At 40.9% G+C, this 17,322-nt stretch overlaps 1 protein-coding gene across 2 annotated transcripts in view; it reads right to left on the reverse strand.

The window, feature by feature from the left end:
* riox1 (ribosomal oxygenase 1) overlaps nt 1–17,322 on the reverse strand; it is a 59,539-nt gene that overhangs the window by 13,487 nt on the left and 28,730 nt on the right. For both annotated transcript variants that reach the window (XM_060831316.1, XM_060831317.1), the window contains exons 6-11: nt 15,813–15,919; nt 14,705–14,812; nt 13,789–13,823; nt 13,495–13,673; nt 9,315–9,419; nt 1,569–1,713 (exon numbers count right to left, since the gene is read on the reverse strand). In XM_060831316.1, the coding sequence (XP_060687299.1) occupies nt 1,569–1,713; nt 9,315–9,419; nt 13,495–13,673; nt 13,789–13,823; nt 14,705–14,812; nt 15,813–15,919 (679 nt within the window). The remainder of the gene's footprint in view (nt 1–1,568; nt 1,714–9,314; nt 9,420–13,494; nt 13,674–13,788; nt 13,824–14,704; nt 14,813–15,812; nt 15,920–17,322) is intronic.

The following is a 17,322-nucleotide window of genomic DNA, read 5'->3' on the forward strand; positions in this document are numbered from 1 at the left end:
CATTCAATCATGGCTGGTATGTTTCTCAAACCCATTCTCCTGTCTTCTCGCCGTAACATGAGAAGAAGGTTAACATTTTGATTATTGCTCTCTTGCAGTTCATGAAGATGCAGTTGTAATCTGCCCAAGTGCAAGTCCTCTGCTCACCTCTCTATGCCTCACAATCTTGCACTTTTCTCTAGTTGCTCATGAGTCTTCTGTTTTCAATTTTTATGAGCAAAATAGCTCCAGCTGGCTTCCTCATGTGTTCTTAAAGAAAACACAAATCCTCTTTACAAAAGGACCTCCTCCTGTAAGCAGCTTTTGTCCCTCAGGGTCTTACTTCTTCTGCCACCATACGGATGGTTTGCTGCTTCCACCATTGGCTATCACTTGATTAGCAATCTTGTAAATAAGGCTTTGTGCCATTTGTTTGCTATGCAAACTTTATAATGAAATGTGATGCATCAAAACCATTCTGCAGTATCACGGCTATTCTAATCAGATAATTCCTCACTGTAAATTATTCAAACTCATTCTTAAACATGAAAAGTGCTCAGTCATACGTCAGGCTACCCTGGAAGAGCAAGGTATCTCAAAACATTTGAGCAACAGGTGAAACTAGCTATTTCACACAGCCACTATGCCGTAACATGCCTGTCATTTACCACTAACAGCCAAAGATATATTCTGCCTATAAAACAAATTAATGATGTGGTATATGAATATCAGCATTGGATGTGATGCCAAATATGTAGATATATGTCTCAAAGACTGGTAGATTATACCAAATAGCATAGCCCCATGGGTTTGCACAACAAGGTACTTGCGCTTAGAAAATTCAGGATAGTGTCCAACATTAATTGGACATTAGCTAAGTAACCCAGAGTAATATTATATTCTGCATTATTTCCTATTACCCTGACATACTTGTGTAAGGCATGATCTGTCTAGTTAGCACGCAAAACAATACTTGTTGTTGTATCTCGCTATATGTGACAATAATAAATCACAGTACAGTATGTTAAGAATCACGCTGACAAACAATTTGGGATTGTCCTTTGGTCTCGCTGTCTGGTTACCTGAACACATGGACATTACAATTATTAAATACAGGGCCCTGCTTGTTGTTGACAAAAAGACAATGCACACACATTGCGATTGTTTAAATTCAATAAAATAGGTGGCAGCTATTCTCTGCTTTATTTCTCAGGGTAATGCCTTGACTAACCAGAGTCAATTTGCTCAATTGAAAGTTTAAATGAAGTTTGAGAATTAACTGTTTGTGCCAGTTAATGAGACTCTGGCCATGGAGGCATCTCTACCAATCAGAATTCACATTTTAAACAATAAACATTCTGCTTTCAGAGCATACATTTTATTTTCTTTAAATTAATATTTTCTTGCTAACTATCTTAATCAGTACAAGACATGATGCTTTGATAAAAAGTTTTTTTAAACTCTATAAAATTAGGATCTTTACCCAGACTTGATCAACTCTCAAAAGGACAGATCACTCAGAAATCTCAAATAACCCAAATACCCCAAACCTCAAGAAAATGCATCAATTAATAAAGTAAACAAAATACCTTTTGTAAGTACAGGGGGTAAGCAATCATGAATAAAATCTTTGGCTTTCTGATCAACAGCTGCATCAATTGGTGCATATTTGAGTAACTTTCTCATTAAATTATAAACCTTTTTATTAAATGATTCCCTCCGTGGGTCATCTTCCTGAAAAAGAAATCAGATGCAGCAAGTGTTTACAGTTGCAGTATTTGAAACACAGACCTACATCGATAAAACACACATGACCAATGCAAAAGCAACACCTCTATAAAAGAATATATGCAAAATTAGTGCACAGTGAATGTCAAAAAGGCACTTCAGATTGGAATTTGTAAATTTGGCATTGTCTTTTATGTTCGGCAGTGGCTACAAATGTAACTGACAGCTCAGTGGGTGTGGATAGATAGAGAATTGGTGAGGTCATCTTACAGAGATATTTAGACTGAGATCTGCCTTTGGTCTCCACCCACTCAAGGCCAGATCTCTCCCCTCTCTCTTTCTAACTCATTCTTGTCATTTATACCTATCTTCTATTTGAGAGCCTCTGTAAAATTACAGAATTGTGTGATCTGAAGCACAAGGTGTATTTCTTAAATTTTCATTGTCACCTGCCGATTATTTCTGTAGATTTGTTGAGTTGGCTTTACAGAAACCACGCAACACCGTTAGAGTTAGTTGAAATCCCATTTCCCTGCTTTTTTTCCCTGCATCGTTGAGTATTTTTCTAAATACTGCCCTCTCAAGGTCGGCACTCACCATTCTCCCAAAAAACTACTTTTTGAGAGCAATCCCTCAAAAGTTGCAGAATGGCAGAGCCAATCAGAATTGAGAGAGACAGCTGGGGGGAAATGGCTCAACATGTAGTTGACAAGGAGGGTTTTCAGGGGGCTTTTGAAGGCAAGAAGTTAGGTAGCAAAGAAAGAGGGGCTTACAGAGGCAGTTGGAGTGGTAGGACAAGAGACTGGAAGGTTCTATACATGATGGTAAAGTGGACGAACAGGACCACATGAAACCAGTCAGAACCAGAAGATGGGGGAACAGAGCGATGACTATAAGGGACGGTTAATGGGGGAGGGGGGCTGCAAAAATAAGGAGAGCACGTCGGCTGCTCACTCCTCTTCTAGTTTTTCTTGCTATTGCAATCAATAGCTGATCCACTGCTGTCTAGTTTTCTTCCTGACCTGCAGAATCTCTCTCCCCCAACACCCCCATGGGAGGATTGGAGGAGGTAACAAAGGCAGGGAGAGATTTATGGACCCAGCTCTCCCTTATCTCGACTTTGTATTAACGTTATTGCCCTTGTTCTGAACTATGGAATTAGCCTTTCACAAGTTCATCTCTGCTCCTTTCATAATTTAAATGGCTCTGTTGAAACAGCCCCACCCGGCACCATGAATACACACTTCAAAAATGTACTTTATTCATAAAAAATCTTTGTATACATACACAGTCATGAAAGCAGTTTGGTTTTGAACAGCCTTTGCATATGGAGAATAAACAAACATTGGAGTTTGAACAAACAAACCCAAGGCATTTCTTACTTATGCAAAATACTACTTACATATATTTGAGGCACCGGGAAGGTCCAGTAACTGAACAGACCCCCATTGTACTTTGGCCAAAAGACCTTAGACGGTGGTCTTTCCCCCACTGCACCTTGGCAGCAGCTGTCACAAACTTTAGTGCATCCCTCAGCACTTAGTCTTGGACCTTGGAACGTGTCAATCTTCAACACTGGATCGCGGTCACCTCTTTGCTCTGGAGGACCAACAGGTTTCGGGCAGCCTGAAGTGTGTCCTTTAACGAGTTGATGGTCCTCTAGGCACAGGTACTGTTTGTCTCAGCGTGCCTGGAGCATGTATAGGCAGCTGTTCAACAATGATACATCAGTCTCTTCTGGGAAAAGATCTAAACAGCCGCGTGCCTTCTTCCACCTTTTCACAGTCACCCTGTCCGTGTTCTGGACACCACCTGGCCTGGGTGCAGGTGTTTACTAAGGTCATAGCTTTTGGTTGGCTTTATCCTGAATTGGTGTTAGGCCGAAACCATTGTGAGAAGGTTCACCAACTGATCATCCTCCAATGTCCAATCATGATCCAGTGATGATCTTGAAATTCTCGGATGACTCGAAACTCGGAGTTTACACTTGAGCTTAGCTGGAAAACTGTTCGCAGGAAGTGTCTCCAGCTGCAACACCTGGAAATCTGGGTTTTGGAGTGGGAGCAGTTTTTAGGGACACTGTGGAGAATCATGAAGCTGAGTATGGTGGGCTGGTCACACCTCAGGTTAAGATTCCACAGATAGGAAGGGAATGGGTGACCACCCGACAATGCAAGTGGACAAGGCAGTGCAGGCTATTCCCTTGAAAAACAGATAAACCACTTTGGATACACTGGCTCCACTGCATGGGACAGGAGGAGAAAGTGTGAGAATGCACTAGTCTTTGGGGATTCAGTTGTAAGGGGATTAGATAAGTGTTTCTGTGGCCACAAACAAGGTTCCAGGATGGTATGCTGCCTTCCTGATGCTAAGGTCAAGGATGCCTCAGATCACTTAAAGGAACATTCTAGAAGGAGGGGGTTATTCCAGTGGTTGTGGTATACATTGTTGCAAACAACACTGGTTTGAAAACAGGGATGAGGCCCTAAAAGCTGAAGATAGGAGTTAGGCAGTAAATTGAAAAGGACCTCAAAGATAGTGATTTTGGGATTACTATGAATGCCATGTGCTAGGCAGAGTAGAAATAGTAGGACATATCAGTTGAATTTGTGACTAGAAAGATGGTGCATGGAAAAGTTTTCAGATTCCTGGGACTGATTCTGGGGGAGGTGGGACCAGTACAAGCAAGACAGCTTAACCTGGGCAGGACCAGGATGGATGTCATAGGGCAGGTCCATGCAACTGAGGTTGGGCGGGTTTGAACTAAGTGCCAGGGAATGGGAACCTAAGCAGGGTGACAAAGGAAAGAGAAACAAGCATAGTAATGGACGAGAGAACAGTAAAGTCCAAAGTAAATAGACAAGGGTGAGATTTCCACAGTACAGAGAAAAGTCAGGATGATTAAAACTGTCAAAAAAAGTCAGTTTAAAGGGCTTTGTGTCTCAGTGCATGAAGCGTTCGGAATAGGGGAGACAGACTGACAGTGCAAATTGGGATAAATGGATGTGATCTCAAGGCTGTTACAGAGGCATGATTGCACGGAGTACAGGGAACATAACAGTCCGGGATAGTTGACCTTTCAGAAAGACAGGAGGGAAGGAACAAGTGGCGGGGCAGCATTGTTAGTAAGAGATGAAATGAGGACAATTGAGAGATGATCTAGGCTTGGCTGATGTAGCATCAATTTTGGTTGAGGTAAGAAATGAGCAAGAGAAAGAAGAAATTGGTAGGAGTAGTGTATAGGCCCCCAAATAATAGCTACGCTGTGGGAAAGGTTATAAATCAACATATAATAACAGCATGTAAAATGCATGGTGGCTAAGCGGTTAGCACTGCTGCATCACAGGGCCTGGGACCCAGGTTCAATTCCAGCCTTGAGTGACTGTCTGTATGGAGTTTGCACATTCTCCCCGTGTCTGCATGGATTTCCTCCAGGTGCTCTGGCTTCCTCCCACAGTCACAAAGATGTGCAGGTCAGGTAGATTGGCCATGCTAAATTGCCCAGTGTTAGGTGCATTAGTCAGAGGGAAATGGGATTGGGTGGATTACACTTCGGCGGGTCGGTGTGGACTGGTTGGGCTGTAGGGAATCTAATCTAATCATGATAAAAGGCACAGCTGGTTAAGACTCATGAAATTGCACCATCAAGGGGCCACAACAGGTAACAAAAAAAGTACTTTGGCCCTGTCAAAATTTCATGAAACTCGAGCCTGCCATTAGAAGCAAAAATTTTTTTAAAAAGTTGCCTACCAGAAAAAAAGGTTAAAAACTTCGTAAAAAGATTGAGTCTACCCTCCATTGTCGTGTGTGGCACTACCACCATGTTGAATGGGAGAGATCTTAAACAAATCTAGCAATGAAGCTGCTGATCTAGCAACTCAAGACTGGGGCCATCCGTAGCAGCAGAATTGTATTCAACCACAACCTGCAAGCTCATGGCCAGGCATAACCCTCACTCTGTTACCACCAAGACAGGGAATCAACCCTGGTTCACTGAATATACGTGTGGCCATGCCAGGAGTAGCACGAGGCATAAATAATAAGGTATCAAACTGGTGAAATTACAACACCAGACTAATTCCATGCCAAGGAGCATAAGCAGCATGTAATACAGTTAAGTGATTCCACAATCAACCAGATCCAAGCTCTACAGTCTTGCCAGGAACTCACTGGAGAAGACAGTGAAGGCAGCTTGACAACTATCGCATTCTCACTATTGTGAATCCAGTACATCTTCATCCAGTAGTGCCAAGTGAATAATGCATCTTTATCTCCTCCAGAGGTCCCCAGCATAGCAGATGAAAGTTTTCAGCCAATTTGATCCACTCCATATGACATCAGGAAATAGCTGAAAGCATTGGATACTACAAAGACCCCAAAAACATTCCAGTAATTGACTGAAGACTTGTGGTCCAGAGCTAGATGTATTGCCAGCCAAGCTGTTCAATACAGTTACAACTACATAGCAGGGTAGAAATGTGCCTCGGGATGTCTTGACCAAACACAAAAGCAGGACAAATCCAACAATCAGCTCAGCAATCTACCTTTAATCATCAAAGTGATGGCAAGTGTATGACAAACAAGCAACATTTAAAAAACAAGATCAGCTCAGTGACATTCAATTTGAATTCCACCAGCACCTGAACCCATTGCAACCCTAATACAAACTGGGGCAAAAGAGCCAAACTCAAAAGGGGAAGTGAAGATAACTGCTCTTGACATCAAGGCAGCATTTAACCAGCTGGAGTGCAGCTCCAACAACACACTAGCTTGACAATGTCCAGGATAAAACAGCCTCTTTGATTGGCACTTCATCTAACATCTTCCACATTCACTCCCTCAGTCATCAATGCACAACGGTAGCAGTGTGTACTAGTTACAAAATACACTGCAATAACTCATCAAAGTTCTTTAGACAGCATTTTCCAAACACATAACTACGAGCTAGAGGGACAAGGGCAGCAGATACTGTATATGGGAATCCCACCATGTGCCAGTTCCTTCCAAGGCCACAGACCCTCAGAACTTGGAATGATATTACCTTTCCTTCACCACTGCTGGGTCAAAGTCCTGGAATGAAGTCCTGAACAGCACTGCAAGTGTAGCCACACCACAAGGACTGCAGTTATTGAAGAAAGCAGTTCACCATTACCTTTTCAAGGGCAATTAAGGGTGGTCAGTAAATGCTGGTCTAGCCAGCAACTCCCACATTCCATGAATTAAAAAGAAACAAAGTCCTGCGATTGCTTATCCAATTTCCTTTCAAAATTGATTGTTTCTATATCCAGTGGCCTTCAGCTCATTACTACAAACTGTACAAAAATGTTCTTCCTCGCATTCCCCTGAAACATTTGCTCAAAATTCTTAAATCTGTGGAAGAATTGGGTTTCTCCTAATCATTTATTAACCAGCTAATGGAAAGAGATTTTCCTCATCGATCATTGAATTTTATAACATGGAAATGGGTCCTCTGCCATTATATTTGTGCCAGACATCAAACATCTACCTATTTGAATCACATTTTTGACCATGCAAATCATGGTGTTTCAAGTCTTCATCTAAAGTGTTCTTAAGTTTATTGAGATTACCAGCCTCTACAACCTTTTTAGGCAGCAAGTTTCAGATAGACACAACCCTCTGAGTGAAAGATCTTTTCCTCAAATTGCCCCTCAGACTCATGCTCCTTACTGTAAAACTGTGCCCTGGATTATTGACCTCTCTACTAAGGAGAAAGACTGGTTAGACAGGGAGAAACCTATGTCCTTCAGAACCTTATACATCTCAATCAAATCCACCCTTCCCCTTCTCTGCTCTAAAGAAAGCAACTTCAGCCTACCTAGTCTTTCTTCATTGCTAAATCACTCCAACCCAGGCAACACCCTGACAAATCTCCTCTGCACCCTCTCTAGTGGGATCAGATCATTCCTACTGTGCGGCAACTAGAATTGCACACCGTACTCCAACTGTGGCCTAATAAACATTATATAGAGCTCATTACTAACCTCCTTGCTCTTGTTTTCAATGCCTTGACCAAAGTTAAGTATTCCATATGTCTTCTCACCCCCACCCTACCCAGCTGTCCTTCCACCTTCAAGGATCTCTGGATCTGCACACCAAGGTCCCTCTGATCCTCTGCACATCCTAGGGTCCCATCATTCAACTTGTACTCCTATATCTCACTTTTCATGATCAAATTCCATTTGCCACTGTTCAGCCCTTCTGACCAGTCCATTTATATCATCCTGTAGTCTAAGGCTCTCTCCCCACTATTTACCACAGCACCAGTTTTCATGTCACCTGCAAACGTACTGATCAAACTTTCTACATTCATGACTTGATCATTAATGTACACAGCAACCAGCAAGAAACTGAAAAGACCCTTTGACTACCACTCTATGCTTCCTACCACTAAGCCACTGTGCAGAAGCAGGCCATTTGGCCCATCTAGTCCTCACTGACCCTCCAAAGATCATTCCACCCAGACTTGCCACCTCTGTAACCCTGCAATTCCCCTGGCTAATTTGCCTAGCCAGCACATCCGTGGACACTATGGGCAATTTTACATGGTCAATCTACTTAACCTGTACATCTTTGGACTGTGGAAGGAAACAGGAGCACCCAGAAAAAAACTCTCAGAAATGGGGAGAACGTGCAAACTCCACACACCGTTGTTCAAGGGTGGAATTGAAATCGTGTCCCTGGTGCTGTGAGGCAGCAGTGTTAACCACTGAGCCACCCTTGTCAAAAGCCTTACTGAAGTCCAAACACACTGCATCAACTGCACTACCCTCACCTCTAAGAGTGGTTATCTCCTCAAAGCTTTCAATCAAATTCGTTAGACAGGATCGCTCCTTTACAAAGCCATGCAAATTATCCTAGATTAATCTTGTCTCTCCAAGGGAAGATTAATTCTGCCCTCAAATATTTTCCGATAGTGATCACAAATGTTAGATTCACTGGCATGTAGTTTCCCATCCTTCTCAAATAATAGTACCATGTTACAAAATCTCCAGTCCTGTGTGGCTGGACAGGATTTGAAAATTAACGTCAGAGCTCCTGCAATCTTACTCCTTGCCTCTCACAGCAGCCTGAGAAACTTCTCATCGATGATTGGCTATTCATCTATTTTCAAACCTGCTAAAACCACTCATACCACTTCTCTCGCAATATTAATTTGTCCAAGCACATCACAGACCCTTCCTTGATTCTCACACCCACACTCCTTCTCTACAGTGAATACAGATGCAAAGTGCTCATTTAAAACCTTGGTTGTGTCTTCCAGCTCCATACACAAACTGCCACTTTGATCCCTAACGGATCTTACTGTTTCGCTAGTTATTCTCTTATCCCTAACCTGATTTCTTATCATCTTCTGTTCAATCTCAAGAGCAACTCAAGACTATCAATAAGTAATGCCAGTGTCAGGTTCACATCTAAAGAAAATTATATAAGGAAAAGAGAAACACAAATCCTCCTCCATGTCTGAGAAGTTACATTAGTCAAAAGCCAATATGTGCTGGCTTGTAAGCTTTACTGATAACATTAATTCTATTATAAAACCAAAGGAAGATAAGACATTAAACAGAATTGCAAAAGGGGATAGTTACCCTTTCAGAGTTCTGAACTCCCATATAATCCAGGTAATCAAGAGGCAAACCCTCACGGAATTCTACATCATCTTCTATAGCCAAGTCCAAGGCACCAGGAAAAAGCTGCAAAAAAAACAGAAAAATGATAAATATGTTTAACATATTGTACTTTAAAATAAAAGATTAAGATATGGTGGAAAACGTGCCATTCAATACCAGCTCACTTGGTCACATTTACAAATTTCTTCAAAAGAAAGAGTTATTTATCATTGTGGATAAAATGAATAACATACATTCATTGTATTTGGATAGGTTAATTACATATGGAGATAATCTTCCTGTTAACTGGAAATCTAATAAGATCAAGGTCAAATATGCTCTGCTTTCAAGGTAACACTTGTTCTGATGAATAGACGATATCATCAGCTGTGATTATTACAATACAGAAATAGTCAGACCCAAGAATGAAACTTGACTTGATAGATCATGATTTTAATTTTATTTTACAGTTGAGTGATCACTGAACATGTTTACATTAGGTTGCCAATGTTCTTTCACAAAAGTATACAAGCTTTATTAAAAAAAAACCTCTAAGACATCTTAGAAAGTCTCAACATAAACGGAAAAATGCCCCAATCTGTATCCCAGTAACATCTTTACAGATACAGTTCCAGAAAAATATCACTCCTATCTCAACTCCAACTTCTTTCTTAACTGACTCTTCCTACTCTTCTTGCAGTGTTGAGATACTTTTGTCACTTACTTCAGTCCTGATGGCCTAAACCTCTTTTCAGTTATGACACATGGAAATCTTTTAAACAGTTCTCACGACTTAGTGAATTCATAAATTAAAACTCTTCAGCTGGGGTGAATATCCTCCTGAACTTCAAACCTGATACTCTGCTGGGAAGGAACTGATCTCTGGAACCAAACCTCGAAGTCTTCTGAGCTGAAGTCAAACTCAATTATGGCGACTAACCTGGTTTCCCTGCATGGTGCAGAGTCAGCAGTATAAACTTTCCATCAATCTACATCACAAGGATCCTGCTCGGCATTTAAGTGAAGCACATGTTTTCCGAGAAATGATTGTTTAGGTGAGTTTAGAACATGGAACAGTACAGCACAGCACAGTACAGTACAGGCCCTTTGTCCCTTGATGTTGTACCCTTTTATCCTACTCTAACATCAAATTAACCTACATACCCTACATTTTACTATCATCCATGTGCCTGTCCAAGAGTCACTTAAATGTCCCTAATGTATCTGACTCTATACCACTACTGGCAGTGCATTCCACGCACCTACCACTCTCTGTGTAAAAAGACTTACCTCTGACATCTCCCATAAACCTTCCTTCAATCACCTTTAAATCGTGTTTGGCGATCCACTCTGTCTCTCATTATCTTGTACACCTCTACCAAGTCTCCTCTCATCCTTCTTCGCTCCAATGAGAAAAGCCCTAATTCCCTCAACCTTTCTTCATAAGACATGCCCTCCAGTCAGGTAGCATCTTGGTAAATCTCCTTTCTAAAACTTCCACATCTTTCCTTTAAAGAGGCAACCAGAACTGAACACAATACTCCACGTGTGGTCCAACCAGGGCTCAATAGAGCTGCAGCATAACCTCATGGTTCGTAAACTCAATCCCCTGCTAATGAAAGCCAACACATCATATGCATGCTTAACAACCCTATCAACTTGGGTGGTAACTTTGAGGGATCTATCGATGTGGACCCCAAGATCCCTCTGTTCCTCCACACTGCCAAGAATTCTGCCTTTAACCCTGTAAACTGCATTCAGGTTTGACCTTCCAAAGTGAATTACTTCCCAGTTTTCCAGCTTGAACTCCATCTGCCACTGATCAGCCCAGCTCTGTATCCAGTCAATAACCCATTGCAACCTACAACAGCCCTCCACACTATCCACAACTCCACCAATCTTCATGTCATCGGCAAACGTACTAGCCCACCCTTTCAGTTCCTCATCCAAGTCATTTATAAAAATCATAAAGAGCAGAGGTCCCTGCAAAACACCACTGGTCACTGAGATCAAGGTTTGAATACTTTCAAACTACCACCACACTCTGTCTTCTATGGGCCAGCCAATTCTATATCCAGACAGCCAAATTTCCCTATATCCCATACCTCTTTACTTTCTGAATGACTCTGCCATGGGGAACTTTATCAAATGCCTTGCTAAAATCCATATAAACCACATCCACTACTCTGCCTTCAATGTGTTTTGTCACATCCTCAAATAATTGAATAAGACTTGAGAGGCATGACCTGCCCCTCAAAGACATGCTGACTATCTCTAATTTAGGCTACGCTTTTCCAAAGAATCATAAATCCTGTCTTCTCAGAATCCTCTCCAACAATTTGTCCAGCACTGATATAAGACTGATTGGTCTGTACTTCCCAGCCTTTGTGACCGAGGATATTTGCAACAATTATAGAAAAACAACCAAGATTTAAATATTCACTGAATCATAGCTTAATACGGGCTTTATGGAGTTTAGTCTCCCAAAAATATTCACGAAGCCTCCAAAGAATCTGGAAAAAGGGATGATTTGCAGATGCCAGTGTTGGACTGGAGTGTACAAAGTTAAAAATCACACAACACCAGGTTATAGTCCAACAGGTTTAATTGGAAGCACTAGCTTTCAGAGCACTGCTCCTTCATCAGGTTGCTGTGAAAGGTGCAGCGCTCCGAAAGCCAGTGCTTCCAATTAAACCCATTGGACTATAACCTGGTGTTGTGTGATTTTTAACTTTTGAAAAAGGGAAGTTGCCTTGCAATAGCTTACTATTGCCACTGGAGGCTGCTGTAGCATATCGCAAAATTTATAGTAAACAACAAAACCTACATGTCCTGTAATTATCTGAGGACGTACAGCATCAAATCTTGCTGGATAAGTAACTGGGTTAACAATGCACACTTATTAATATGCAAGTAGGTCAGCAATTTCAGGGGATTAAGAGAAAAAAAAAGAGTTGGGAAGCTTGAGAACATGCTGGTCAATTTACATTGTTCCATCAGCGCTTCACAGATATAGTGTCCCATTTAACCTCCCTGGTATTTCTAAGCTCCTGCTGAATTTTTACATTAATCACCTATTACACTTCTTGCAGATAAGTGTGGTGTCCATCAAGGAGCCTAAACACCTCTAGAACATCAGAATAATTGTTAAAGCAAAACCTTGGCTTGAAATAACCCACTCTAATTAAACCCACCTTTTTTATTGTTCCTGTTTCTTTCTCAAATGGGTAAACCTCATTAGTTGAGGAGAACCACTGCTGGTCACAGCCCACACTGTTATCAGCTTGCACTCACAGGAAGTTACAGTACAGTCAAGCTGAGTGAACGAAAGCGTACAGTGAAAAACTGACAATTCTACCAGGCCATAAGTGCATTATTCAGATGTGAAATTTGGGAGTATGTTTTGCACATCTTGCTATCACGGAATCCATGGGGATCGCTTACTCTCCACAACTCTTTCCTTCCCCATTAAAGAAGCCGGTCACAAACAAGAAGATTGTTAGCGACTGCACCTGGTTATGTCCTGATCCTTTTGGACAGGAGAAAAAAATGGGGAGGCACAAAGTTGGAGGTACCACAGATACAAACCACACATTTGGATATCCCCATACCATCCCATCAAAAAGTTGTGTGTGTGTGTGTGTGTGTGCGCGCACGCATTCATAAGATCAAGCGCCATATCAGTGAATCTTTTTTTACAGATGTACACACTCAAAACTAGAGGCTAGCAGACAACAATTGAGAGCACACAGAGGCTTTTTAAATCAACCTGTCTGTAAATGTTATGATGCAACTCCAAGTCAGGTGGGACTCAAACCCAGATTGCCTGGCCTAGAGACAGGGACATTACACCCCACTACAAGAACTCCTCTTTGAAGGCGTCAACCTTTATAAACTCTTTTAACTTGGTGATCAGACTCCAATTAACTCAGCACACATGAAGAACCGAACCGGAAGTATCCTGATGTGTGAGCCTGCACAGCATACTATACGATGGTTTAAGGTACGCAGCTGAAGAGCAGAAAGTAAGCCTTCTTGTGAGAATGATCAACTATGGAGAATATTTAAACAGAATTATGCAGAAATCAAAACAATTATCAAAATGGTTTGTCACAAAATAATAAAAATCTCCCCTGCAGGACTCTTGAATGTCACTTACTTTATTTAGCAGATCTCCCCAAGAGTTCCTCTGGTAAGTTGACAGGGTGATGTGGAGGGAGTACACTTCAGGCAAGCAGTTTGCTTGATGGACAAAGCCTCTTGGAAAGTACAACATATCCCCAGCTTCAAGTACAGTATCCATAATAGGAGTGCCCATTTCCTGCTGAGTAAAGTTACCTAGGACAAATGGCAGAGAATAATCATATTAAGACATGAAGGCAGTTATTAGCCTAAATGCCTCAACATCATGTTAAAAATTATAAACAGAGCCAAAAACAGCTCAAGCACTCACGGCTTGGAATACTTGGAAGAACATCTTCATTTGATCTGTGAACACATGAAAATGCACAGTAATATACATCTCTTGGACAGGAGAAAAAGAAGCTAAGTAATATCAATGCATTACAGTAAACATAGCAACATTAGTCTGAGGAACAATGTTAACAGCAGCTTCTTTCTTTCATTTATAAGACAATTAACATAAATAAGCTTGGAGGCCAGGATCTTCCCATAAAAAAGGACAGTTATTCTGGTTTTACTCTACTCACTGGCTGGGCCAGTATTTATTGCCCATCTCTAATTGCCCTTGGGACGGTGGGGGTGAGCTGCCTTCTTGAACTGCTGCACTCCATTCGGTGTAGGTAAATCCATAAATGCCATTAAGAAAGGGAGTTTGTACAAGGTACAAATGTGGAGACAACAGCTTTCATGTGATACACCTTTATTATGAACATTGATAGAAATAGGGCTCAATTTCTTGACTTTCTTCAGAACACTCATTTATAAAGCCTATCCATCTACTCCAACAGAAGTGTGCAGCATAAAGAGAGTCATAAGACATATATTGTTTGTAAATGCATTTCTCTTCCACTTTTTCAACTGAGTTCAAAATTGTGGCAATAGTGTAACTGGTAGAAAATGTGCTCTCGTTTGGATTGGTTACTCCGCCTTTTGTTTGAAAGCAGGTGTCTGCCATTTCCAACAAGGTAACACAGGGATGCACCCTTTCAGCAATGATACTAGAACTGGCAAAGCAGCGGGAACTACTCTGAATTGCTCTGTCCTTTCTACAAATTTCCATCCCTTTTAAAGCTGTGAAACAAGTGCTTGTTAAAATGCAGAATGATTAGTTAAACAGTGTGTCTTTAAGTTAAACAGTCTAAGTGGCAGCCAATGTAGTCTCTATGGACAGAGCACATTTTACATACCTAGGATCATAGACACGCCAGCACTTTTTACCTTCCAGCTGAATCACAAATGCTTCAATGTCATCATAATGTGGTGCAAATCCCTGGTTCCCAGGAGGAGTCAGGTAACTTCAACAAGGGAAAAAAAAATGAACATGAAAAGAAATAAAAACATAAAAAGATCTTCATAACAGTTCAAAAACCAATTTATTGCAAATGGATGTAACATCTGAATCTGAGTTTTAGAAATTCCAGTGGATAAGAATTTTCCACCAATGGGAACTGAATGAGAACATTCTTGGCAATCATGACTTTTCTAAAACAAAACAAAATATAGAAGTAATCTGTTTATTCAACTAAACTAACATTCCTATACAAAACAAGTAAACTTGCCAGGAGAAAGTGAACCTTGTGCCGCTACCAATAACTTCAGCTGCAACGTACAAAAGAGTGGTCACAAAAAAAAACTGTAAACTTAAGAAAATATTGATGGCATCCATTTGTTTTCAAAGAATTTACCACTTTAGCAAAATTAAACCACTGTGAAATTTGATTACCTTAAGTCCATTCTAGAAACAACATTATATCTTTTATTATAGGAATATTGCACTGAGGAACAAAAGGAACATTAAATGATGAATATATTCCCCTTGCTCATCATGTTGATAACATGTGTGGACTGACTTGCTATTTTCAGTTATGTTTGTGGTGATGGATAGAAAGAGCCAAAAGGCAAGAACCCAAATCCCATTGGTGAAGCATTTTTTATTTTCTTTGATAATGAGTTCAATCATAGTTGGTGAAATCAGAATAACCCTTTTTGCAAATCCCTCTATTTGGACAAGGCATGGAACAGTAAATGAAAAATACATAAACATTTCACATTCATTCATCCAAATTGCTGAATAAAAATTATTCATATTTCAAATGATTTAATATTGCTACACATTAGAATTTTTCATAACACTTAGCATTTTACTTTTGGAGTGCAGTGACGATGAGGTATTCAGATATACACATTTTGGTTTGCCTTCCTGCAGTTGCTCTTTTAACAAAATTGTACTGGAATTTTCCACCCATTTACTAATAGATACTGACAGAATACACAAAGAAAAATAGAGATACTTGCACATTAGCCCCAACCATGCTCCCAAAAGACTCCTGAAGAATAGACAGTACATTCCAAACAGTGCCGGAAAAGGCTTGAGGATTCATCAGCCGCAAAGAACATCCATTCTGCCAACAGAAATGAATATACATTCCATTAAATCGTTAATTTCCCTTACCAGTTCAATGCAAACCTAAAGGAGAACTGTTTAATGGATCATAAATACCACCTAGAAACACAGCAGTAAAAATAACTTGATTTGAAAACTATTATCCAGATTTATCATTGGCTTGAATATAGTTCCAAACATGCATATAAAGTAAGAGAACTGTTAATGTAACAGGTGAACAACTTGCAAATGTCTCTAAAGCAGCTCTTATCTAATCTTCAAAGTTTGTGAGAAGATTTGTAGCTCGGGTGCTCGTTGTTGTGGTTCTGTTTACCGAGCTGGGAATTTGTGTTGCAGACGTTTCGTCCCCTGTCTAGGTGACATCCTCAGTGCTTGGGAGCCTCCTGTGAAGTGCTTCTGTGATGTTTCCTCCGGCATTTATAGTGGTTTGAATCTGTCACTTCCAGTCGTCAGTTCCAGCTGTCCGTTGCAGTGGTCGGTATATTGGGTCCAGGGTGATGTGCTTATTGATTGAATCAGTGGATGAGATGCCTCTAGGAATTCCCTGGCTGTTCTCTGTTAGGCTTGTCCTATAATACTAGTGTTGTCCCAGTCGAATTCATGTTGCTTGTCATCTGCGTGTGTGGTTACTAAGGAGAGCTGGTCGTGTCGTTTCGTGGCTAGTGGGTGTTCATGGATGCGGATCATTAGCTGTCTTCCTGTTTATCCTATGTAGTGTTTTGTGCAGTCCTTGCATGGGATTTTGTACACTACATTGGTTTTGCTCATGCTGGGTATCGGGTCCTTCGTTCTGGTGAGTTGTTGCCTGATCTGCACTGGACATGACAACTCTTTTCGAAGTAATGGCAAAAATGAAATGGCCAGGTTCCAAAGCTGATAAGCTGAATCTTCATAAAATCGACAAAAAATAACTACATTACATCCATAGCTTGCATTTTTGGGCAGTAAGGGAACAATAACACTTATTGAAGGTTGTGGTTGTTAGAGGTCAGTCATCTCAACTCCAGGACATCTCTGCAGGGGTTCTTCAGAGTGGAGTCCTTGACCCAAACATCTTCAACTGCTTTATCATTAGCCTTCCCTCTATCATAAGGTCAAAAGTGGCGATATTCACTGATGATTGCACATTGTTTAGCAGCTTTCATGACTCCTCAGATACTGAAGTGGTCCATGCCTTGATGCCACAAGACTTGACAATATTCAAATTTGGGCTGACAAGTAACATACACGTTACACAAGTGCGAGGCAATGACAATCTTCAACAAGAGACAATCTAAGTCTTGCTCCTTGACATTCAATGATTCCACCATTACTGAATTACCTCACTATCAACATCCTGAGATGTATGATTGACCAGAAACTCAACTGAATTAGCCACACAAGTACTGTGGTTACAGAGAA

The sequence above is a fragment of the Hemiscyllium ocellatum genome, chromosome 10, assembly GCF_020745735.1.
Source record: "Hemiscyllium ocellatum isolate sHemOce1 chromosome 10, sHemOce1.pat.X.cur, whole genome shotgun sequence".
NCBI lineage: Eukaryota > Metazoa > Chordata > Chondrichthyes > Orectolobiformes > Hemiscylliidae > Hemiscyllium > Hemiscyllium ocellatum.